Here is a 23,316-nt window from a genome sequence, read left to right as displayed (position 1 = left end):
TCCTCTCTTGGATCACCTTTCCTCAGGATTCACCTCCTCTCTGGGATTCTCCTTCCCTTGGGATTCTCCTCCTTGCTGCTTTAAACTCCCCACTGACCAGAAAGCCTCACAGAACTCCAGATCTTCCATCCCCATCCTCAAACCTCTGCAATCAGGAAGGAAATCAAGCCTGGAAAAATATTCCTACACCAGCTGAGTGCTCTGTGCAAAGAGGAACAGCAGCAAAAGCTGCAAGAACCACTGAGCCGAGCCTGGAACAACCTCAGTAGCACCAGAATTCTGAATTTCCAAGGTTGCCAAACTGCCCAGAGCAAATTCCCAGATGAAGATCAGGCTCTCCACGAGAGCTCCCAAAATCCTGGATCACGAGGAATCCTGCAGCCCCACGAGGGAATGAAGCCACCCCAGTGGCCTGCAGCACGAGTGGCTTTTTTTGGAGCTGCTGGGGATTTTTATAGCAAACAAACCCACGGCCTGGGCAGGAGGGAAAACGTGACTGCAGCGAGGGCTGGCGGCTCTGCTCCACATTCCCGAAAATGTGGGGAAAGGGAGGATCTGCCTCGTGGCACATGGGTGTGGATCCAGCACGTTCCCAGCCCTGCTCTCCCTGCAGCGGGGAGAAAGTTGCTATTTTCTCCTCTGAGAGAATTTGCTATTTTCTCCTATCTGAGGGAATTTGCTATTTTCTCCTCTCAGAGAGAATTTGCTATTTTCCTCTCTGAGAGAATTTGCAATTTTCCTCTCTGAGAGAATTTGCAATTTTCCTCTCTAAGGGAATTTGATATTTTCTCCTCTGAGAGAATTTGCTATTTCCTTCTATCCGAGGGAATTCTCCAAGAGAATTTGATATTTTCTCCTCCGAGGGAATTTGATATTTTTCTCCTCTGAGAGAATTTGATATTTTCCTCTCTAAGATAATTTGCTATTTTCCTCTCCGAGAGAATTTGATATTTTCTTCTCTGAGAGAATTTGCTATTTTCCTCTCTAAGATAATTTGCTATTTTCCTCTCTGAGAGAATTTGCTATTTTCCCCTCTGAGAGAATTTGCTATTTTCTCTTTGAGAGAATTTGCTATTTTCTCCTCTGAGGGAAATTGATATTTTCCTCTCTGAGAGAATTTGCTATTTTCCTCTCTAAGGGAATTTGATATTTTCCTTCTGAGAGAATTTGCTGTTTTCTCTCTGAGGAATTTGCTATTTTCTCCTCCAGGAGCAAGATGAGGCCGGAGGGATTCGAGGGACTCTGAAATCCTACATTTCCCGTTGGTTTTATGGCCTAAAAGCCCAAAATTCCTCAAAACTGGGACAGCTCTGATTCAGACAAACCCTAAAGCACCTTTTTTCTCTCAATTCCAAGAGACAATGTGGACAGGGAGGAAAACCTGGGAGTTTCTGTTGTGCCAAACTCAGGGCTACAAATAATTCTTGGGGATTCCTACAGGGACAAGGAAGTGAGCCAGGAGGTTTGAATAACTCCTGAATTATTGTAAATTGGAAATTTTAAATTGTAAATTCCTACAAGGACAAGGAACTGAGCCAGGAGGTTTGAATAACTCCAAGAAGTTTGAATAACTCCTGAATTATTGCAAATTGGAAATTGTAAATTTTAAATTGTAAATCCCTACAAGAACAAGCAACTGAGCCAGGAAGTTTGAATAACTCCTGAGCTAAGGATGATCGTTGAACACAAACACTCTGTTTTCTTAGAACACCAAATAAAATCAAATAAAAATAAAATAAATTAACTTCCTCTCTGAGATCCCACCTGTCCAGCGTTAGATCCTCTGAGGCATTCATTCCTTAGAGGATAAATTAAATTTATCACATCCTCTAAGGTGTAACAAGCTGAAAACCTCAGGGAGAGCTTTGCCTGCGGAACGCCAGGGGAATGGCTGAGCTGAAATCCGTCGGGATTTTGGGGTGAAAGGAGCGGAATTTGGGTGTCTGTGGTGCTGCTGGCTGCCAGAGCGTCACCTTACCTCCGTCCAGGAGGGACCCAGCGGGACCTGGCCCACTCCAGGGGCCACCTGCCAGCGGGGGCTGCGCACAGGGGTGGTTGGCACCTAGAGGAAGGTGGAGGGGAGTTCGTTGGAACAAACGCAAAAAAAAATAAAAATTAAAAAAAAAAAAAAAGAGAGGAAAAGAAAATTGTCCTCAGCGAGGCTCGGCTAAAAAAAAAAAAAAAAAATTAAAAAGATGAATTTACAAAAAAAAAATTTTAAATTAGAAAAAAAAAATGAAAAGGGAAAAAAAATGACCGAAAAAATTGAAAGGAAAAAAGCAATAAAAACAAAAAAATTAAAACAAAAAAATTTAAACATTAAAAAAAATATTAAAAATTAGAAAAAAGGAAAGCCAAAATGAAAAGCGGAATTAAAAATAAAAAAAAAAGGAAAATAAAATTAAAAAAGAAGCCAATGGAATGCATGGTCTGGGAGGGAAAGATGCTATGGGAGGAAAAAAATCCACATCCACCAGAAGGCCAAGTGGCAGCAGCACATAAAAATAGGTGATAAAAGAGCCTTAAAGGGTGCTCACCCCTCTGCTGGGATGTCTGGAATATCAACTCTCTCCTGGAATATTATTTGGAATATTTGGACTATCGACCCTCTGCTGGAATATTTGAAATATTTGCAGTATTGACCCTCTGCTGGAGTATTATTCGGAATATTTGGAATATTGACCCTCTGCTGGATCCTTTGGAATATCTATTTGGAATCTCAACCCTCCACTGGAATATTTCAAATATTTATTTGGAATCTTGACTCTCTGCTGGAATATTTGGAATCTCGACCCTCTGCTGGAGTATTATTTGGAATATTTGGAACATCTGGAATCTTGACCCTCTGCTGGAATATTTGGAATATTTATATGGAATATTCGGAATCTCAACCCTCTGCTGGAATACTATTTGGATTATTTGGAATATTTGGAATCTCAACCCTCTGCTGTGATATTTGGAATATTTATATGGAATATTTGGAATATTTGGAATCTTGACCCTCTGCTGGAATATATGGAATATATTTATATGGAATAGATGGAATCTCGACCCTCTGCTGGAATATTATTTGGAGTATCTGGCATCTTGACCCTCTGCTGGAATAGTCGGAATATTTATATGGAATATTTGGAATCTTGACCCTCTGCTGGAATACTATTTGGAATATTTGGTATATCGACCCTCTGCTGGACTGTTATTTGGAATATCTGGACTATCTGAGCCCTCTGCAGTGCCGTGCCCTGCAGGACTCAGCAGCTCTCAGGCACTTACTGCGAGGCCCAGAGCCAGCGCCGGTGTCGAAGTAGGAGAAGAGAGAGTCCAGCTCGTCGGGGCAGAACAGCGAGTCCCGGCGGAACTTGCGCTCCAGGGTGGCTGCTGTGGCACACAGGGAATCAGGATTAATCTCTGGAAAACGAGAGGCTTCACCAGATGGGGCTGCACGCCCCAAAATGTCATAAATTGCTGATCAAATTCATCCCAGAACAGCCAGAGCCCTTCTTGAGTGACCAAAATATCACAGATTGTGATCAAACTGATCCCAGAGCAGCACAACCCTTCCTGAGCAACCAAAATACAATAAGTTGTGATCAAACTCAGATCCCAGAACAGCCAGAACCCTTCCTGAGCAACCAAAATAGAATAAATTGTGATCAAACTCAGATCCCAGAGCAGCCCCAACCCTTCTTGCGCAACCAAAATATCACAGATTGTGATCGAACTCATCCCAGAGCAGCCCCAACCCTTCCTTGAGTGACCAAAATATAATGAATTGTGATCAAACTCAGATCCCAGAGCAGCCAAAACCCTTCTTGAGTGACCAAAATATCACAAATTGTGATCAAACTCAGATCCCAGAGCAGCCAGAACCTTCCTAAGGAACTAAAATATCACAGATTTCTGCCCAAAGTCATCCCAGAGCAGACAGAATCTTCCTAAGGAACTAAAATATCACAAATTTCTGACCAAAGTCATCTCAGAACACCTGGAGCAGCCAGAACCCTTCTTGAGCCACCAAAAGATGATAATAAATTTCAGACTAAAGTCAGGGGCTGAGGCTGCTCCAGGGGCATTCCCAGGGCTTGGGGACACAGGGACAACTGGAAAACCTCAATAAATGGCTTTAAAGGCTTTTAAAGAGCAGCATGGAAATAAAAAAAAATGGTTTGTGCCAGAACATTTTTCCAGGAGGGTCCTGGAAGGGAACAGGGCTGCACCAGGAGTATTCCCTGGAATTGGAGACACAGGGAGGGGACTCAGGAGCAGCTGGAAAACCTTAGGAAATACCATTAAAATGGCTTTAAAAATGGCTTCGGAAAAGGCTTTGTGCCAGACTGTTTTCCCAGGAAGGTTCTGGAAGGGGCTGAGGCTGCTCCAGGGGAATTCCCAGGGTTTGGGGACATGGAGAGGGGATACAGGAGCAGCTGGAAAACCTCAGGAAATAGCTTTAAAAGCTTTTTAAAGCCTTTGGAAAAGGCTTTGTGCCACACCGTTTTCCCAGGAAGGTCCTGGAAGGGGCCAGGGCTGCTCCAGGGGCATTCCCAGGGACTGGGGACATGGGATGGGGACTCAGGGGCAGCTGGAAAACCTCAGGAAATAGTTTTAAAAGCTTTTTAAAGCCTCTGGAAAAGGCTTTGTGCCACACCGTTTTTCCAGGAAGGTCCTGGAAGAGCCAGGAAGGTCCTGGAAGAGCCAGGGCTGCTCCAGCAGCATTCCCAGGGCTTGGGGACACTGCAGGGGACACAGGGGGTGCCATGCCCACCTGAGGACAGCATGGCCGGAGAGGCACTGCCGGCGTCCTGGCGGAATTTCCTGCGGGCAGGAGGAGCTCTGGAGCCACTGTTGTGCCTCTGGCACTTCTTGACGCTCCAGCGCCGCGGCTTGCGTTCTCCATCAGCCAGAGCCTCCCCGCCCGGCAGCTTCTTCAGGAACTTCTTCTCCACGTACTTCACCTTGATCCAGGCCTCCTTGTCCTGCCTGAGGGGGAACGGCACGGAGATGGGGAAACATGGTGGTGGGGTTTGGGCAGAGCAGCCGTGAGGGGATGGAGCCGCTGAGCTGGGGCCTGAAATTGGGGCTCCTCCAACTTCAGAATGTCTGAGGTGTTTTGGTCTAAAATTGGGGTTTCTCCAAATTCAAAATGTCTGAGGTGTTTTGGTCACCTGAGGGCTGAAATTGGCATTTCTCACACTTCAGAATGGCTGGGACAGTTTGGCCACCTGAGGGCTGAAATTGGGGTTCCTCCAACTTCAGAATGTCTGAGGTGTTTTGGCCTAAAACTGGGGTTTCTCCAACTTCAGAATGTTGCAGTCATTTTGGTCTAAAATTGGGGTTCCTCCAACTTCAGAATGTCAGAGGCATTTCGGCCTAAAGAGGCTTCTCAACCTTAAAAACATCTGGGGAGGTTTGGCCACCTGAGGCTTAAAATTGAGGCTCTTCAAAGTTCAAAATATCTGAGGTGTTTTGGCCACCTGAGGCCTAAAATTGAGGCTTCTCCAACTTCAGAACGTCTGAGGTGTTTTGGCCTAAAATTGGGGTTTCTCCAACTTAAAAATGTCTGAGGCGTTTCGGCCTAAAATTGAGGCTTCTCAAACTTAAAAATATTGGGGGAGGTTTCGCCATCTGAGGCCTAAAATTGAGGCTTGTCAAACTTCCAAATGTCTGGGGAGTTTGGCCAACTAAAATTGGGGTTTCCCCAAATTAATGTCTGAGGCGTTTTGGCCACCTGAGGCCTAAAACTGAGGTTTCTCCAGCCTCAGAATGTCTGAGGCATTTTGGCCTAAAATTGAGGCTTCTCCAACTCCAGACTGTCTGGGGTGTTTTGGCTACCTGAGGCCTAAAATTGAGGCTCTTCAAACTTAAAAATATTTGGGGAGGTTTGACCACCTGAGGCCTAAATTCAGGGTTTCTGCAACTTCCAAATATCTGGGGTGTTTTAGCCTCCTGAGGCCTCAAACTGAGGCTTCTCAGACTTCCAAACGTCTGGAGGGGTTTGGCCACCTAAAATTGGGGTTTCTCCAACTCCAAAATGTCTCCAAGCACAACCAAGAATTGCAGAGGGTTGCTGGGAGTGGGATGAGGATGGAATGAGAGGTTCAGCCTCAGGGACCACCGGGGGTTCCGGGCGTTTGGGAGATCTCAGGGCAGAGAAAATCCTACAATTCCTGATTCCCAAACACCTCCCAAAGCCCCAGAGGCTCTGTGAGAGCCCAGCTCGGGTCAGAGGGATGGGATGGGGGGTCCTGAGGCATTTGGAGCCCTCTGGACCTGGATTTCTTTGGATTTTGGGGTTGCCTGGCTTTCCTAGGATCTGTGTGTGCATTTGAAGCCCTCTGGACCTGTTTTTCCATGGATTTTGGGGATTCCCTAGGATCTGTGAGTGCATTTGGAGCCCTCTGGACCTCCTTTTCCATGGATTTTGGGGATTCCCCAGGATCTGTGTGTGCATTTGGAGCCCTCCTGACCTGCTTTTCCATGGATTTCGGGCTTGCCTGGCTCTCCCAGCTCACCTGGAGCTCCCTGCCGTGGGTTTCTTCAGCCCCAGCTCCTCACACTGCCCCTCATAGATCTGGTTCATGGTGCTGTTGCCCAGCTCACACATCAGCTGCAAATGAATTTAAATCAAATTAAATCCTCAGGTGAGCAATTCCAGCCCTCGGGGCAGGAATTCCAACCCTGGGGCAGGAATTCCCCCCTTCCAGAGTAGGAATTCCAACCCTTGGAGCAGGAATTCCAACCCTCAGCAGAGCAATTCCCTCCTTCCAGGGCAGGAATTCCAAACCTCAGGGCAGGAATTGCCTCCTTCCAGGCAGGAATAACCAATCCCTCTGTTCCACTCACCTTGAGCAGCTCGGGTTCCCAGGAATCCAGCGTGAGGGATCTCACCTTGGAGCAGTGAACCCCCAGACTCCTGCGCAGCCCAAAGGAAAACCAGAATTGGTTAAAAACCCCAAGAGGAAAAAATCCCAAATTGTGACAATGAGATAAAAATCAGAATTTTTCCACCAAAATGAACGTGGTTTTTAATTGTCCCTCTATCCAGCTGGAGCTAAAGCAGGGAATGTTCGGCACAACCCAATACTCAGGGACAATCCCTACAGAATCCATCGGCACAAACATTCCAGCAGCTGCAGTTCCAGCTCCACCACTTTCCCCAGGATCCTGCAGCCCATCCCTGGCCATTTTCCCAGGATCCCACAGCCCATCCCTGCCCATTTTTCCTAGGAATCTGAATTCCATCCCTATCCGTTTTTCCTAGGAATCCTACAGCCCCTCCCTGCCCATTTTTCCTAGGAATCTGCAGCCCATCCCTGGCCATTTTCCCAGGATCCCACAGCCCCTCCCTGCCCATTTTTCCTAGGAATCTGCAGCCCATCCCTGGGATCCCACAGCCCATCCCTGCCTGTTTTTCCTAGGAATCTGCAGTCCCCTCCTTGGCCAATTTTCCCAGGATCCCACAGCCCATCCCAGCCCATTTTCCCCAGGATCCCACAACCCATCCCAGCCCATTTTTCCTAGGAATCTGCAGTCCATCCCAGCCCGTTTTCCCCAGTATCCCACAGCCCATCCCAGCCCATTTTTTTCAGGATCCCACCGCCCATCCTCACCCAATTTCCCCAGTATCCCACAGCCCCTCCCAGCCCGTTTTCCCCAGTATCCCACAGCCCATCCCAGCCCATTTTTCCTGAGATCCCACAGTCCATCCCAGCCTGTTTTCCCCAAGATCCCACAGCCCATCCCAGCCCATTTTTCCCAGTATCCCACAGCCCATCCCAGCTCATTTTTCCTAGGAATCTGCAGTCTGTCCCAGCCTGTTTTCCCCAAGATCCCACAGCCCATCCCAGCCCATTTTCCTAGGAATCTGCAGTCTATCCCAGCAGGTTTTCCCAAGGATCCCACAGCCCACCCCAGCCCATTTTTCCCCAGTATCCCACAGCCCATCCCTGCCCATTTTCCCCAGGATCCCGCCACCCATCCTTACCCAATTTTCCCAGTATCCCACAGTCCATCCCAGCCCATTTTCCCCAGGATCCCGCCACCCATCCCAGCCCGTTTTTCCTAGGAATCTGCAGCCCCTCTCAGCCCGTTTTCCCCAGTATCCCACAGCCCCTCCCAGCCCATTTTCCCGGCCCCCTGACCTGTGGATCCCGGAGCACTCGATGCACAGCAGGATGCCCAGGTTGATGCTGGCCCAGCGCGGATCGGGCTGCCCGCAGTCGCAGCACAGGTCATTCCCAGGAATGCTCTGCACCCTCTGCAGGATGCTCTCCCCTTTCCCACCCCTTTCCCGCGAATCCGTGGCTGAGTCGATGCTGCTGGTGGAGGGAGAGGCTGTCCTGTCCAACCTCTGCGGGAAAAAACAAAAAATCCATGCCTAAGAATTTCTAATTTTCACTCTTTGTGTATCTGTAACTTGGTGGAGTATAGAAACGCTAAAATCTCTGTTCCCAGAGAAAATCCATGCTGAAGAATTTCTAATTTTCACTCTTTGTGTGTCTGTAACTTGGTGCAGTATAGAAACGCTAAAATCTCTGCTCCCAGCACCTTTAGCCAAAATAATTTCCTCTGAATAGAGGAATAATTTAGCCAAAATAATTTCCTCTGAATAGAGGAATAGTTTTGCCAAAATAATTTCCTCCCAATAGAAATCCAAGGAGACTTTGCTGCCTCAGAGCTCAAAAATATGTAAAAAACTGGATTTTGGGGAGCAGGCTAACATCATCACCTCAGGCTGGAGAATTAAGGCCCAATACAGGACAGAATTTATAAAATGGGAAGATCTCATGACTCTGTGTCCATTTTTGGGTGCAGTCTCTCGAGTGAGCTTCGTTTGCCTGAACGTACCATAAAAACCTTTAATAAATTAATCTGCTTTTTATTCTCCTAACTCTGTCTCAGCCTCTATTTCCAGTAGCATTTTTTAGGCATCAAAATCACAAAAAAGACACCTGGAAAACACCTGGAGAAGAGCAATCCAGGGCGGATTGGAGAGGGGAAGAGGGAATTTGGGATTTTCCATGGGTTTGGCTCACCTCGATGTAGTAGCTGTCGGGGCTCTCGCGGTAGGCAGAGGCGATGCTGGCTTGCACAGCCTGGATCCACGCCTGGCGCAGCTTCTCCGAGTCTGCCTGCAGCATGCAGCTCCTGGAAAAAACAGGGAATGCCGTGGGGAGAGAAAAAACACTCAGGGGATGTTCTGGGAGAGGTTGTTCCCTTTCGTCCTCGGTACAGATATTGAAATGGAGGAAAAATAGGGGAAAATTTAACCCTAAAGGATGGAGAGCCAGAGGTGTTCCCACTCCAAACCTTGAGGGAAAAATTTAAAAAATCAGGGATTGGGGTGGGAAGAGCAAAAACACACAGGGGATGTTCTGAGAGAGGTTGTTCCCTTTCGTCCTTGGTGGAGATATTGAAATGGAGGAAAAAATGGGGGGAAAAATTCACCCTAAAGGTTGAAGAACCAGAGGTGTTCCCACTCCAAAATTGAGGCAAAAATTATCCCTATAAGGTTGGAGAGCTTGAGGTGTTCCCTCTTCAAATATTCCAGGTAAAAATGAAAAAAAGATCAGGGATTGAGGTGGAAGAGCAAAGAGACACAGGGGATATTTGGGGTAAGGTTTTGTTCCCTTTCATCCTTGGCATAAACATCAAAATGGAGGAAAAAAGGAGACAAATTAACCCCACAAGGTTGGAGAGCCTGGGGGGTTCTCTCTCCAAAATTAAGGCAAAAATTCTCCCTAAAGGTTGGAGTCTCAGGACTTTTCCCACTCCAAACCCTCCAGGCAGCTCTGGGAGCTGATTTTAATTCTGCAATTCTATAATTGAGCCTCCTGTATTAATTACCATCTCTAATTACACCATCAGATGCAGTTCATGGAGATGCTGAGGAGCTTTCAGGGACTCTGGGGTGGAGGCCATGGCATTGCCATTTGCATTTCCCTTTCCATTCTTTCCATTTCCATTTCCATTATTTCCATTTCCATTATTTCCATTTCCATTTCCATTCTTTCCATTCCCATTTCCATTTTTCCATTTCCATTATTTCCATTTCCATTTCCCTTTTCATTCTCTCCATTTCCATTCCCATTTCCATTTTCCCATTTCCATTCTTTCCATTTCCATTTCCCTTTCCATTCTTTCCATTTCCATTATTTCCACTTCCATTTTTCCATTTCCATTATTTCCACTTCCATTTTTCCATTTCCATTATTTCCATTTCCATTTCCCTTTCCATTATTTCCATTTCCATTTTTCCATTATTTCCATTTCCATTTTTCCATTTCCATTATTTCCACTTCCATTTCCATTTTTCCATTATTTCCATTCCCATTATTTCCATTATTTCCATTATTTCCATTCCCATTTCCACTTCCCAAACCCTTTCCCAATCCCATTTCCCCAGCCCCAGGCCCAGCCCAGCTGCCCCTGGGGACCCCAGACTCACTTGGTTGGGGACACGACCTCGAAGCAGAACCTCCTCTCGATGTCCTCGCAGGGTTTGACGGTGCACAGCCGCAGGTCCTCCACCACCACCGTCAGCACGTCCTGGGGAGAGGTGGGTACAGACCCTAAAACTGCTGTACAGACCCTAAAACTGCTGTACAGACCCTAAAACTGCTGTACAGACCCTAAAACTGCTGTACAGACCCTACAAACTGCTGTACAGACCCTATAAACTGCTGTACAGGCCCCAAAACTGCTGTACAGACCCTATAAACTGCTGTACAGACCCCAAAACTGCTGTACAGACCCCAAAACTGCTGTACAGACCCTGAAACTGCTGTACAGACCCTGAAACTGCTGTACAGACCCTATAAACTGCTGTACAGACCCTAAAACTGCTGTACAGACCCTAAAACTGCTGTACAGACCCTATAAACTGCTGTACAGACCCTAAAACTGCTGTACAGACCCTATAAACTGCTGTACAGACCCTAAAACTGCTGTACAGACCCTAAAACTGCTGTACAGACCCTATAAACTGCTGTACAGACCCTAAAACTGCTGTACAGACCCTAAAACTGCTGTACAGACCGTATAAACTGCTGTACAGACCCTAAAACTGCTGTACAGACCCTAAAACTGCTGTACAGACCCTATAAACTGCTGTACAGACCCTAAAACTGCTGTACAGACCCTATAAACTGCTGTACAGACCCTAAAACTGCTGTACAGACCGTATAAACTGCTGTCCTGACCCTAAAACTGCTGTACAGACCCTAAAACTGCTGTACAGACCCTAAAACTGCTGTACAGACCCTAAAACTGCTGTACAGACCCTAAACTGCTGTACAGACCCTAAAACTGCTGTACAGACCCTAAACTGCTGTACAGACCCTAAAACTGCTGTACAGACCCTAAACTGCTGTACAGACCCTAAACTGCTGTACAGACACTATAAACTGCTGTACAGACCCTAAAACTGCTGTACAGACCCTATAAACTGCTGTACAGACCCTAAAACTGCTGTACAGACCGTATAAACTGCTGTCCTGACCCTAAAACTGCTGTACAGACCCTAAAACTGCTGTACAGACCCTATAAACTGCTGTACAGACCCTAAAACTGCTGTACAGACCCTATAAACTGCTGTACAGACCCTAAAACTGCTGTACAGACCGTATAAACTGCTGTCCTGACCCTAAAACTGCTGTACAGACCCTAAAACTGCTGTACAGACCCTAAAACTGCTGTACAGACCCTAAAACTGCTGTACAGACCCTATAAACTGCTGTCCTGACCCTAAAACTGCTGTCCAGACCCCAAAACTGCTGTACAGACCCTAAAACTGCTGTACAGACCCTAAAACTGCTGTACAGACCCTAAAACTGCTGTACAGACCCTATAAACTGCTGTCCTGACCCTAAAACTGCTGTCCAGACCCCAAAACTGCTGTACAGACCCTAAAACTGCTGTACAGACCCTAAAACTGCTGTACAGACCCTAAAACTGCTGTACAGACCCTATAAACTGCTGTACAGACACTATAAACTGCTGTACAGACACTATAAACTGCTGTACAGACCCCTAAATTCCTGCCCAGACCCCAAAACTGCTGCCCAGACCCCACAAACTCCTGCCCAGACCCCTAAATTCCTGCCCAGACCCCAAAACTCCTGTCCAGATCCCGAAACTGCTGCCCAGACCCTAAAACTGCTGCTCAGACTCCAAAACTCCTGCCCAGACCCCAAAACTGCTGTACAGACCCCTAAATTCCTGCCCAGACCCCAAAACTCCTGTCCAAACCCTACAAACTCCTGCCCAGACCCCAAAACTGCTGCCCAGACCCTAAAACTGCTGTACAGACCCTGAAACTCCTGCCCAGATCCTAAAACTCCTGTCCAAATCCCACAAACTCCTGCCCAGACCCCAAAACTCCTCCCCAGACCCCTAAAACTCCTGCCCAGACCCCACAAACTCCTGCCCAGACCCTACAAACTCCCTCCTGCCAGACCCTAAAAAGTTCTTCCCAAATCCTCCAAGCTCCCTCCTTCCCAAACCCCACAAAGTTCTTCCCAAACCCTCCAAACTCCCTCCTTCCCAGATCCTGAAAAATTCTTCCCAAATCCTCCAAACTCCCTGCTTTCCAAACCCTCCAAACTTTTCCCCAAACCCGCCAAAATTCTTCCCAAATCCTCCAAACTCCCTCCTCGGGGATTGGATCTAAACAGGGAATAATTTAAGGATTGAACCCAAATAAAGAATGATTTATGATTCAAAAATCATGATTTTTAAATGCCATTTTCTGCCATTTCCTTACCAACCATGGCTTTGTGTCCCTCTGATCCCAATCCCCTCCCTGCTCCCTGCAGGAGCCACGAGTCCAGTGGGTTAATTAACCACTTAGGTAATTAATTAATTAATCAATCAGCTCACTGACCTTCAGCTTCTTCTGGTAGACAAGTTGGCTGTTCTGGATGGAAAACCACCTCCTGTGGGGAGAGAAATATATGGATATGGATCAGGAGAGGGGAAAATCCAGCTTTTCCTGGGATTTCCCATTTAAAAACCTATTAAAAAATCACTCAAAAAATCAGGAATTTCCCTGGAATCTCCTCAGCACCAGGGGAAGCTGAAAAGAGAAGGAATTGATCATTCAATCCCATTCAAAAATCCCTGATAATTCCAATATATATATAAAAAATTTTGTATCTCAGGAGCTCCCTGGGATGAGCTGAGGGAATTCAGCATTTTCCATTTAAATTCCAATTTAAAAAGTCTCTTCAAAAATCAGGATTTTTTCTGGAGTCTCCTCAGCACCAGGGGCAGCTGCAAAGACATGGAATTGCTCATCCAACACCTTTGGAAATCCCTAATAATTCCAATATTTGAGAAAAAATTTACATCTCAGAAAAATCCCATCCATGTGGGATCTGCCTGGGATGAGCTGAGGGCGTTTGGCATTTTCCATTTAAATTCCCATTAAAAATCGCTCCAAAAATCAGGAATGGTGTGGAATTTCCCTGGAATCTCCTCAGCACCAGGGGAAGCTGCAAAGAAAAGGAATTGGTCATCCAACACCTTTGAAAATCCCTAATAATTCTAATATATAAAAAAAAAAATTATATCCCAGGAGCTCCCTGGGATGAGCATGAGGGAAATTCAGCATTTTCCATTTAAATTCTCATTAAAAAATCACCCCAAAAATCAGGATTTTTTTCTGGAATCTCCTCAGCACCAGGGGAAGCTGCAAAGAGATGGAATTGCTCATCCAACCCCTTCGGAAATCCCTGATAATTCTAATATATATTAAAAAAATTTCTATCTCAGGAGCTCCCTGGGATGAGCTGAGGGAATTCAGCATTTTCCATTTAAATTCTCATTAAAAAATCACTCCAAAAATAAGGAATGGTGTGGAATTTCCCTGGAATCTCCTCAGCACCAGGGGAAGCTGCAAAGAGAAGGAATTGATCATCCAACCCCTTTGGAAATCCCTAATAATTCCAATATATATAAAAAAATAAATATCTCCAAAAAATGGCTAAATTTAGCAAGCTGCTCCTCCTGAGGGAAAGCCAAGGAAGCTGCTCTCAGCATTCCCAGCAGGAAGGAAATCCTGGGAATTCCTGAGTCATCGTTATTCATGGATTACTCATTCTGCTGGTGAAAATAAAATGAGGGGAAATGAGGTGAGACGGAATTCTCCGGGATGTTGAACAGGTAAAAGGATTTGATGGATTTGGGGAGAAATGGGAAAATCCATGTCGGAATTCCCTGACTTTTGTCACGGAATGTGAAATAAATATATAAATTTTTGTCATGGAATGTGAAATAAATATATCAATTTTTGTCATGGAATGTGAAATAAATATATAAATTTTTGTCATGGAATGTGGAATAAGAAATATATAAATTTTTGTCACGGAATGTGAAATAAGAAATGGAGTATAAATTCCATTTATATGGAATGTGAAATAAGAAATATATCAATTTTTGTCACAGAATGTGGAATACAGAATATTAAAGAGGTAAAAAGCAATGCGAGGATTTGATGGATTTGGGAATGAATGGGGAAATCCATGTCGGAATTCTCTGCCTTTTGTCACAGAATATGAAATAAGAAATATATAAATTTTTGTCATGGAATGCAGAATAGAGAATATTAAACAGGTGAAAAGCAATGTGAGGATTTGATGGATTTGGGAATGAATGGGGAAATCCATGTCGGAATTCTCTGCTTTTGTCATGGAATGTGAAATAAAAAAATATATCAATTTTTGTCATGGAATGTGGAATATAGAATATTAAACAGGTAAAAAGCAATGTGAGGATTTGATGGATTTGGGAATGAATGGGAAAATCCATGTCAGAATTCCCTGACTTTTGTCATGGAATGTGAAATAAATATATCAGTTTTTGTCACTGAATATGGAATACAGAATGTGAAAGAGATAAAAAGCAATGTGAGGATTAGATGGATTTGGGGAGAAATGGGGAAATCCATGTTGGAATTCTCTGCCTTTTGTCACAGAATGTGAAATAAGAAATATATCAATTTTTGTCACAGAATGTGGAATACAGAATATTAAAGAGGTAAAAAGCAATGTGAGGATTTGATGGATTTGGGGAGGAATGGGAAAATCCATGTCAGAATTCCCTGACTTTTGTCATGGAAAGTGGAATAAATATATAAATTTTTGTCATGGAATACAGAATATTAAAGAGGTAAAAAGCAATGTGAGGGTTTGATGGATTTGGGAATGAATGGGGAAATCCAGGTGAGAAGGAAAATCCTGCCAGGGGAGGATTCCAGGAAAAAAACTGGGATTTGGGGCAGGAAAAACCTGGAGCCCTTGGCAGAGATGTTATTCAGAGGTCAGGAGTGGTCAGTGGAAATATTTTTAAAAAATTATATATTTTTATATATTTTTATAGGTTTTATATATATATAAATCTTTATGTAAATCTGTATATAAATCGAAATAAATCTGTATATAAATCTATATAAAGGTATGAAAACATCTATAAAAATATGTACTATATAAAATATTTATATTTTTATTATACATATAAATATGTATATATATTTGTATTAATATATATGAAAATATCTCTAAAACATGTATTGTATAAATATAAAAAAGGTATATATTTAAGTTTATAATATATTTTTTACATATAGAAATCTGTATATAAAGATATAACTATATGGAAAATATCTCAAAATATGTACTGTATAAATATAAAAATAGGTATATTTTAAATTTTATAATATATATTATATATATAAATCTGTATATAAATATATAAATATATATATTAAAATATCTATAAAATATACATTGTATAAATATAAAAATACGTATATTTTAAATTTTATAATATATATATATATATCAATCTTTACATAAATATATAAATCTTTACCTAAATCTGTGAAAATATATGAAAATATCTATAAAATACATCTTGTATAAATATAAAAAATAAGTATATTTTAAATTTTATAACATATATATAAATCTGGATGTAAATCTGGCTATAAATCTGAATATAAACCCCAAAAAATGCAATTCTGGCTGACCTGTTCCAGGTTTTGAAGGCGTTGCTGGCTCTCTTGAACAGATATCCTTCCATCACCACCCCGTTGGGAGCGTCAACGTTGAACTCCAGCTTGGGGTCATCGTAGGAGAAATCCTGGGAAAAGGAAACAGAAAATCCTGGGAAAAGGAAAGGGAAAATCCTGGGAAAAGGAAACAGGAAATCCTGGGAAAAGGAAACAGGAAATCCTGGGGAAAGGAAACAGGAAAATCCTGGGGAAAGGAAACAGGAAAATCCTGGGGAAAGGAAAGAGGAAAATCCTGGGGAAAGGAAAGAGGAAAATCCTGGGGAAAGGAAACAGGAAAATCCTGGGAAAAGGAAACAGGAAATCCTGGGAAAAGGAAATACCTGATTGGATTATATACCTGAGATGTGGAAATAATGGTGAATTAATTGGGAGAGCAATTTTGGGGTAATTGACTTCATTAGCTGAAGGTGTAATTGGAGGATTAACCTTGATATCCAAATGGATAAAACTTATAAAGTAGGAAAAACTCATGATCTTAAAAAGAACTTATAAAGTGTGAAAAACTCATAATCTTATAAAAAACTTATAAAGTATGAAAAACCTGTGGGCTTATAAAAACTGATAAAGTATGAAAAACCCATGACCTGCTGTCCATTTTGGGTGTAGCCCTGGGTGGGCTGTAATTCCCCTAAATGCACCTGAAAGCCCTTCAATAAATATATTTTATAATCAAATTATAAACAATAAATTAAAAATAAAACAATAAATTCAACCAACAAACAAATACAATATATAATAAATTAATTCACTATAAAATGATAAATAACTTCATGAATAAACGCTTCTCAATCTCTTAACTTTGTCTAGGCTCTGCTTTGGGTAATTTGGGGTAACTTTGGGTAATTTTAGGCATCTCAGCCCCCGGGGGATGCTCGGTTGCCATGGCAACAGGCACTTGTTAAAATGAGTTATTTCCAACGTGCCTGGGAGGTGTTGGGGTGGGAATGGAGCTGATCCAGGCCTGTCCTGAAAAACACAGCGTTATTCCTTCAGTTTTCCATTTTTTATTCCCTCAATTTTCCATCCCTTTATTCCCTGAGTTTTCCATCTCTTTATTCCTTCAGTTATCCATTCCTTTATTCCCTCAGTTATCCATTCCGGGTGGAAATAACGTTGAATAAAACTGAATTTCCTCTTCAATTATTGGATTTTTACAGACAGAAATTCTTTCTGCAGACAGAAAACACCCCCAAACCAAACCAAACCAAACCAGGGAATCATTTCAGTTCAGATATTTCCATATCAGTTTAGTTATCAGATATTTCTACATCAGTTTAGATATCGGTTCAGATGGGTTTAGATCTTTAAAATATATATTTATTTAGAAATATAAAATATATATACCACCAAACCTCCCCGTTATTTTATCATTATTTCATCATTATTTGATGATTTATTATTTATTATTTCACGATTTCCTTCTCAATCAATACCACTCAGCAGCAGCAGCTCAGGGAATTCTTTCCCTCTCGGCAGACAAAGGCTTTTATCCCCAAATCCCTCCGGCTGATCAATAACTCTCCGGATCGAACGATGACATCATTCCCACTTTCCCTCCCGTTATCCCAGCGCGGAAAGCAACTTCTCCCGGGGGAGAACCGGGAATCGCGCCGCTGGATTCCGAACGGAACAACCCCGGGGAATATTCCCAATCCCTAAAAATCCACCCATGTCCTATTCCGCTGCCCAAATTCCAAGATTTTCCCGTGAATTCCATGGATAATCGCAGCCGGAATTGGGAGGAGAGCTCTGCCCCAATCCCAAACCCTTTTGTTTCCCGGCTTTCCCGACGCTCCGGAGCTTTTCCAAACCCAGGGAGAAGAAACCTGGACAAAGCCCAGCCTGGCTTTGGTGTCACCAGCCAAATCCCACCGACAGACCCTAAAAAGGACTGCCACCCTAAAAAGGACTGCCACCCTAAAAAGGACTCCCACCCCAAAAACGACCCCACAACTCTCTCCCCACCATCCCCGCGCGATCCTCCTCACCAGGACATATTCCAGCCTGCCGAAAATCTTCATTTTCGGGAAGGAGGGAGGCGAGGAGCGAGGCTCTGCCGCTTTTCCCGGAGAGCAGGAGCAGCTCCGCGGCTGCTCGCTATCTCGGAGCTGCACAGGAGGAGCTCCGCGGCCTTTCCCGGAGAGATGGAGCAGCTCCGCGCCCTCTCTCTGTCTCAGAGCCGCACAGCAGCAGCTCCGCTTTCTCTCTCAGAGCAGCGCAGGAGGAGCTCCGCGCTCTCTCCGCGGCCTTTCCCAGAGCGCAGGAGGAGCTCCGCGTTCTCTCTCGCTCTCAGAGGGGCGCAGGAGGAGCTCCGCGTTCTCTCTCGCTCTCAGAGGGGCGCAGGAGGAGCTCCGCGTTCTCTCCCGGAGCAGCTCCACGCCCTCTGTCTCTCTCAGAGATGCACAGGAGGAGCTCCGCGCTCTCTCCCTCTCTCGGAGCCGCACAGGAGTAGCTCCGCGCTCTCTCTCTCGCTCTCTCTCGAAGCAGCTCCGCGCTCTGTCTCTCTCTCGGAGCAGCTCCGCGCTCTGTCTCTCTCTCGGAGCTGCAGCTCCCTCCCCGGGGGCAGCCAGGGAAGGAAGGATTTCCTTGGAAACCTCTTCCCCTCTCCCCTCCTTTCCGGGCAGCTCTGGCCGTGGCACAGAGCGCAGGACCCGCGCTAGCCCCCGGGGACCACCTGCTCAACAGCCCTGCTATTGAGAGGCAATCAGCTTAGAGCCGCGCTAATTAGCATAGAGCCGGGCTCATTAGCATACAGCTGGCAGGAACAGAGCGCGGGGACAGCGGGATGCTCTCGGTGACACCACAGAGCAGGGATTGTGCGGCTGGAAGGATCCCTTGGGAAGCGATTGCAGCTGGGAATCGGAGCTGGAAGGACTCTGGAGCAGAGCCAGGGATCCATTGGAGATCCCTCAGCAGTGATTCCAGCCGGGAATTGGCCCTGGAAGGACCCAGGAGCAGATCCAGGGATCCATTTGTGATCCCTCAGCAGTGATTCCAGCTGGGAATCGGAGCTGGAAGGATCCCAGAGTGGAGCCACCCTTGGGAAGAGATTCCAGCTTGGAATCAGAGCTGGAAAGATCCTGGAGCAGAGCCAGAGATCCATCTGTGGTCCCTCAGCAGTGATTCCAGCCGGGAATTGGCCCTGGAAGGACCCTGGAGTGGAGCCACCCTTGGGAAGCTATTCCAGCGATTCCAGAGATTCCAGCTGGGAATCCAAGGATCCATTTGTGACCCTCAGCAGTGATTCCAGCCGGGAATTGGCCCTGGAAGGCTCCAGGAGCAGAGCCACCCCTGCCAGCAGTGAGGATGCTCAGGACTCTCCCAAGCTCTGGGTTTGGATCCTGATAGGAATTCATTCCCTTTTCTCCCCTCGGGACCTCCATTCCCTGCTGGAGCAGGCAGGCTGAAGGGAAAAGCTCCACCCTGGAGGGATTTTTGTGTTCTCTGGATGAAATCATGGCTCTGGGGGAGCTGAGGGGTCAGGATGGATTCACCACCGACTGGGAAATGCCCGGGATATTCCCAGGGATTGTCACCCCTCAGCTCTCCAACCTAGTTCCATCCCCATTTCATGGAATATCACATTCCTGAGGGGTCAGAGATGGATCCACAGGAGAATTCCCAGGCCATGCCCAGGGAATGTCACTCCTCAAACCTGGTTACATTTCCATTTCATGGATTGTGACATTCCTGAGAGGTCACAGATGGATTCACCCTTTCCTTGGAGGAACGGGAAAATGCCCAAGCCATTCCCAGGGAATGTCACTCCTCATCTTCCAAACTTGATTCCATTTCCATTCCATGCAATATGACATTTTCTCAGGGGATCTCAAATGGATTCACAATCAATGCAAGAATTCCCAGGCCATTCCCAGGATGTCACTCCTCAAACCTGGTTCCATTCCCATTCCATGGAATATGACATTTCTGAGAGGTCATAAATTGATTCACTCCTCCCTCAGAGCACTTAATCCATGGAAGAATTCCCAGGCCATTCCCAGGGAATGTCACTCCTCATCTTCCAAACTTGATTCCACTCCCATTCCATGCAATATGACATTTTCCCAGGGGATCACAGATGGATTCACCACCCATACAAGAATTCCCAGACCATTCCCAGGGAATGTCACTCCTCATCTTCCAAACCTGATTCCATTCCCATTCCATGGAATATCACATTCCTGAGGGGTCACAGATGGATTCACCCTTCCCTCAGAGGGATTTTCCCTTCATCCATGCAAGAATTCCCAAGCCATTCCCAGGATGTCACTCCTCAAACATTCCATTCCATGGAATATGACATTTTCCCAAGGGACCACAAATGGATTCACAATCAATGCAAGAATTCCCAGGCCATTCCCAAGGAACATCACTCCTCAAATGTGGTTCCATTTCCATTTCCTGGATTGTGACATTTTCCCAAGGGATCACAAATGGATTCACCATCAATACAAGAATTCCCAAGCCATTCCCAGGGAACATCACTCCTCATTTTCCAAACCTGATTATTCCATTCCCATTCCATGGAATATCACATTTTCCCAGGGGATCACAAATGGATTCCCCATCCATGGAAGAATTCCCAAGCCATTCCCAGGATGTCACTCCTCCTGGCTCCATTCCCATTTCCTGGACTCTGACATTCCCCAGGGAGCAGCAGAGCTCACTCCGATGGGGAATATCGATCCAGATGTGGATCAATATCAATCCAGATGTGGATCAATATTGATCCACTAAACCCTCTGAGCTCCCAAACATCAGCCTGGCGTTGTTGTCACCTCCCTGCCTTCAAACTCACAGCTCCCCACCCTGAAAACACTTCAAAAAATGTATTATTTAACCCAAATTTCCTCCCTGAGGCACAACTCAGCACACAAGGAATGAAAATCTTATTTTAACACGTTTTGTTAACCAAACTCACTCAAAGCTGGACTTTAAAAATGTTATTTTAACACCTTTCATGAGGGTGAAACCACTCAGAACTGGGCTTAAAAATCTCATTTTCACACTTCCAATGAGGGTGAAACCACTCAGAACTGGCTTAAAAATCTCATTTTAACACTTCTAATGAAGGTGAAACCAAACTCACTCACAGCTGGGCTTTAAAAGTATTATTTTAACACCTTTCATTAACCAAACTCACTCACAACTGGACTTTAAAAATATTATTTTATCACTTTTCATTAACCAAACTCACTCAAAACTGGACTTTAAAAATGTTATCGCTTTTCACTAACCAAACTCACTCACAGCTGGGCTTTAAAAATATTATTTTAACACTTTTCATTAACCAAACTCACTCAAAACTGGGCTTTAAAATGCTATTTTAACACTTTTCATTAACCAAACTCACTCACAACTGGCTTTAAAATGACAATTCCACCATGCCAGGCCAAGGAGGTTTTGTGTTGCTTTTAGTGAAAACACAAAGCAGCAAATTTTGAGGAATAAAAATGCCAGAGGGAGGAAATATTTTGAGGAATAAAGGTGAATACTCACCTGCATCAGGGTCTGAAGGGCCAGGGCAGCAAGCCAGGAAGGAGGGAAAGAAAAATAAATTATTATTATAAATATAAATAGATTGTTAGTATAAATTATATAAGTTAATAACAGTAAATTAAAGCAGATGTCAAATAATAATAAACAATAAAACAGTAAAATTATAAATAAGAAATTGAAATGAAACTGTGAAATAAACTATAGATGTATAGAATTATAGAATCTATAGAATCTATATAATATAATCTATATAATCTATATAATCTAATATATAATCTATTATGTATATAATTAAATATATGTATGTTACCTTATATTGTATTATATATTATATTATATTATATTATTAGATCTATAAATATATATTATCTTAAATACATAATTATATAATAAATCAACACATTATAAAAAGAATAAACGAAAATACAATTCTTTATTATAATGAAAATAGAAATAATCAATAACAAGCTATTTTTATCAATTATTATAAAGTTTCTGCCACCTTCAGGCTGGGAATCCTTGCCAAGGGTGGAAAATCAGAGCCCAGGGAATGACTCTGCCCCTCCCCAAAATCCAGGAAAATCCAGGAAAATCCGGGAAAATCCAGGAAAATCCAGGAAAATTCGGGAAAATCCGGGAAAATCCAGGAAAATTTGGGAAAATCCGGGAAAATTTGGGAAAATCCGTGATTTGGTCCATCAGGATGGAGGCAGGACTCACCCTTTGCTGGATCAGGGCATGCTTGTGCTCCATCTCCCTCTTCTCCACGGCTGAGTCGATCACCAGCTGGTCCAGCTGGGCAGGAAAAACGGGAAAAATCATGGGAAAAATCATGGGAAAAATGTCAGGAATTAGTGCAGGGAGTCACTGCTGCCCTGCTGGGGGACAGCAGTGCTTCCCAAATCCCAAATAATACCCAAAAGGAGGGGAAAAAGGGGAAAAAAGGAGGAAAAAAACCCTGTCTGGGTGTGCAGCCATTCCTCCAGAATCCCAAATCCCCAAAAAGGAGGAAAAAAGAGGGAAAAAGGAGGAAAAAGAAAGAAAAAAGAAGGCAAGTTCATGTTAGGGTGTGCAGCCAGTCATCCAGCATCCCAAATCCCCAAAAAGAGGGAAAAAGGAGGAAAAAAGAATACAAAAAGGAGCAAAATGAGGGCAAAAAGGGGGTAAAAAACCCTGTTTGGGTGTGCAGCCATTCTTCCAGAATCCCAAATCCCCAAAAAGGAGGGGAAAAGAGGGGAAAAGGAGGAAAAAGGATACAAAAAGGAGGCAAAAAAGAAGCAAAAAGGAGGTAAAAAACCCTGTTCGGGTGTGCAGCCATCCCTCCAGCATCCCAAATCCCCAAATAGAGGCAAAAAGGAGGAAAAAGGAGATAAAAAAGAGGCAAAAAGCCATGTCTGGGTATGCAGGCTCTGCTCCAGCACACCCAGGATGCTCCCCAAGCACTGCCTGCTGTCCCTGGACAGGCAGGGCTGTGTCCCCAGGCTGTCCCCAGGCTGTCCCCTCACCCCCAGGCTGTCCCCAGGCCGTCCCCAGGCTGTCCCCAGGCTGTCCCCAGGCTGTCCCCTCACCCCCAGGCTGTCCCCACGCCGGGCTCACCTCGGTGGCCAGTTTCTTCATGTAGGGGTCCAGCTCGTGCAGGAGGCTGTAGCCCTGCTGGAAGAAGGTGAACTGCGCGTGCATGAAGGAGAGCATCTGCAGGGAACAGCGAGTTAGAGCTTCCTTTCCTTTCCTTTCCTTTCCTTTTCTTT

General features: G+C 44.6%; 1 protein-coding gene and 1 long non-coding RNA gene across 9 annotated transcripts in view; one reads left to right on the top strand and one right to left on the bottom strand.

The window, feature by feature from the left end:
* ACAP3 (ArfGAP with coiled-coil, ankyrin repeat and PH domains 3) overlaps positions 1-23,316 on the bottom strand; it is a 79,754-nt gene that overhangs the window by 11,087 nt on the left and 45,351 nt on the right. For 2 of the 6 annotated variants that reach the window (XM_085080182.1, XM_085080184.1), the window contains exons 8-19: positions 23,165-23,260; positions 22,289-22,363; positions 21,569-21,580; positions 16,025-16,137; positions 12,881-12,932; positions 10,445-10,545; positions 9,033-9,144; positions 8,139-8,347; positions 6,841-6,910; positions 6,510-6,604; positions 4,763-4,977; positions 3,274-3,375 (exon numbers count right to left, since the gene is read on the bottom strand). In XM_085080182.1, coding sequence (XP_084936308.1) covers positions 3,274-3,375; positions 4,763-4,977; positions 6,510-6,604; positions 6,841-6,910; positions 8,139-8,347; positions 9,033-9,144; positions 10,445-10,545; positions 12,881-12,932; positions 16,025-16,137; positions 21,569-21,580; positions 22,289-22,363; positions 23,165-23,260 — 1,252 coding nt within the window. Of the gene's footprint in view, positions 1-1,978; positions 2,063-3,273; positions 3,379-4,762; positions 4,978-6,509; positions 6,605-6,840; positions 6,911-8,138; positions 8,348-9,032; positions 9,145-10,444; positions 10,546-12,880; positions 12,933-16,024; positions 16,138-21,568; positions 21,581-22,288; positions 22,364-23,164; positions 23,261-23,316 lie in introns of all 6 variants that reach the window. The other 4 variants (XM_085080181.1, XM_085080183.1, XM_085080180.1 and 1 more) reach the window with 3 other exon arrangements.
* On the top strand, positions 4,974-6,933 carry LOC146428212 (uncharacterized). 3 transcript variants are annotated; one of them, XR_014856160.1, is made up of 3 exons: positions 4,974-5,110; positions 5,225-6,638; positions 6,809-6,933. It is a non-coding gene; the product is annotated as an uncharacterized LOC146428212 (long non-coding RNA). The 3 variants fall into 3 exon arrangements; XR_014856162.1 differs by having other exon boundaries at positions 4,974-5,536; positions 5,641-6,638; XR_014856161.1 differs by having other exon boundaries at positions 4,974-5,536; positions 5,584-6,638.

The sequence above is a fragment of the Lichenostomus cassidix genome, chromosome 21 (genome assembly GCF_008360975.1).
Source record: "Lichenostomus cassidix isolate B80296 chromosome 21, HeHo_3.0, whole genome shotgun sequence".
Classification (NCBI taxonomy): Eukaryota; Metazoa; Chordata; class Aves; order Passeriformes; family Meliphagidae; genus Lichenostomus; species Lichenostomus cassidix.
The sequence above is the reverse complement of the archived record's forward strand: the minus strand, read 5'-3'. Positions and strand labels throughout refer to the sequence as shown.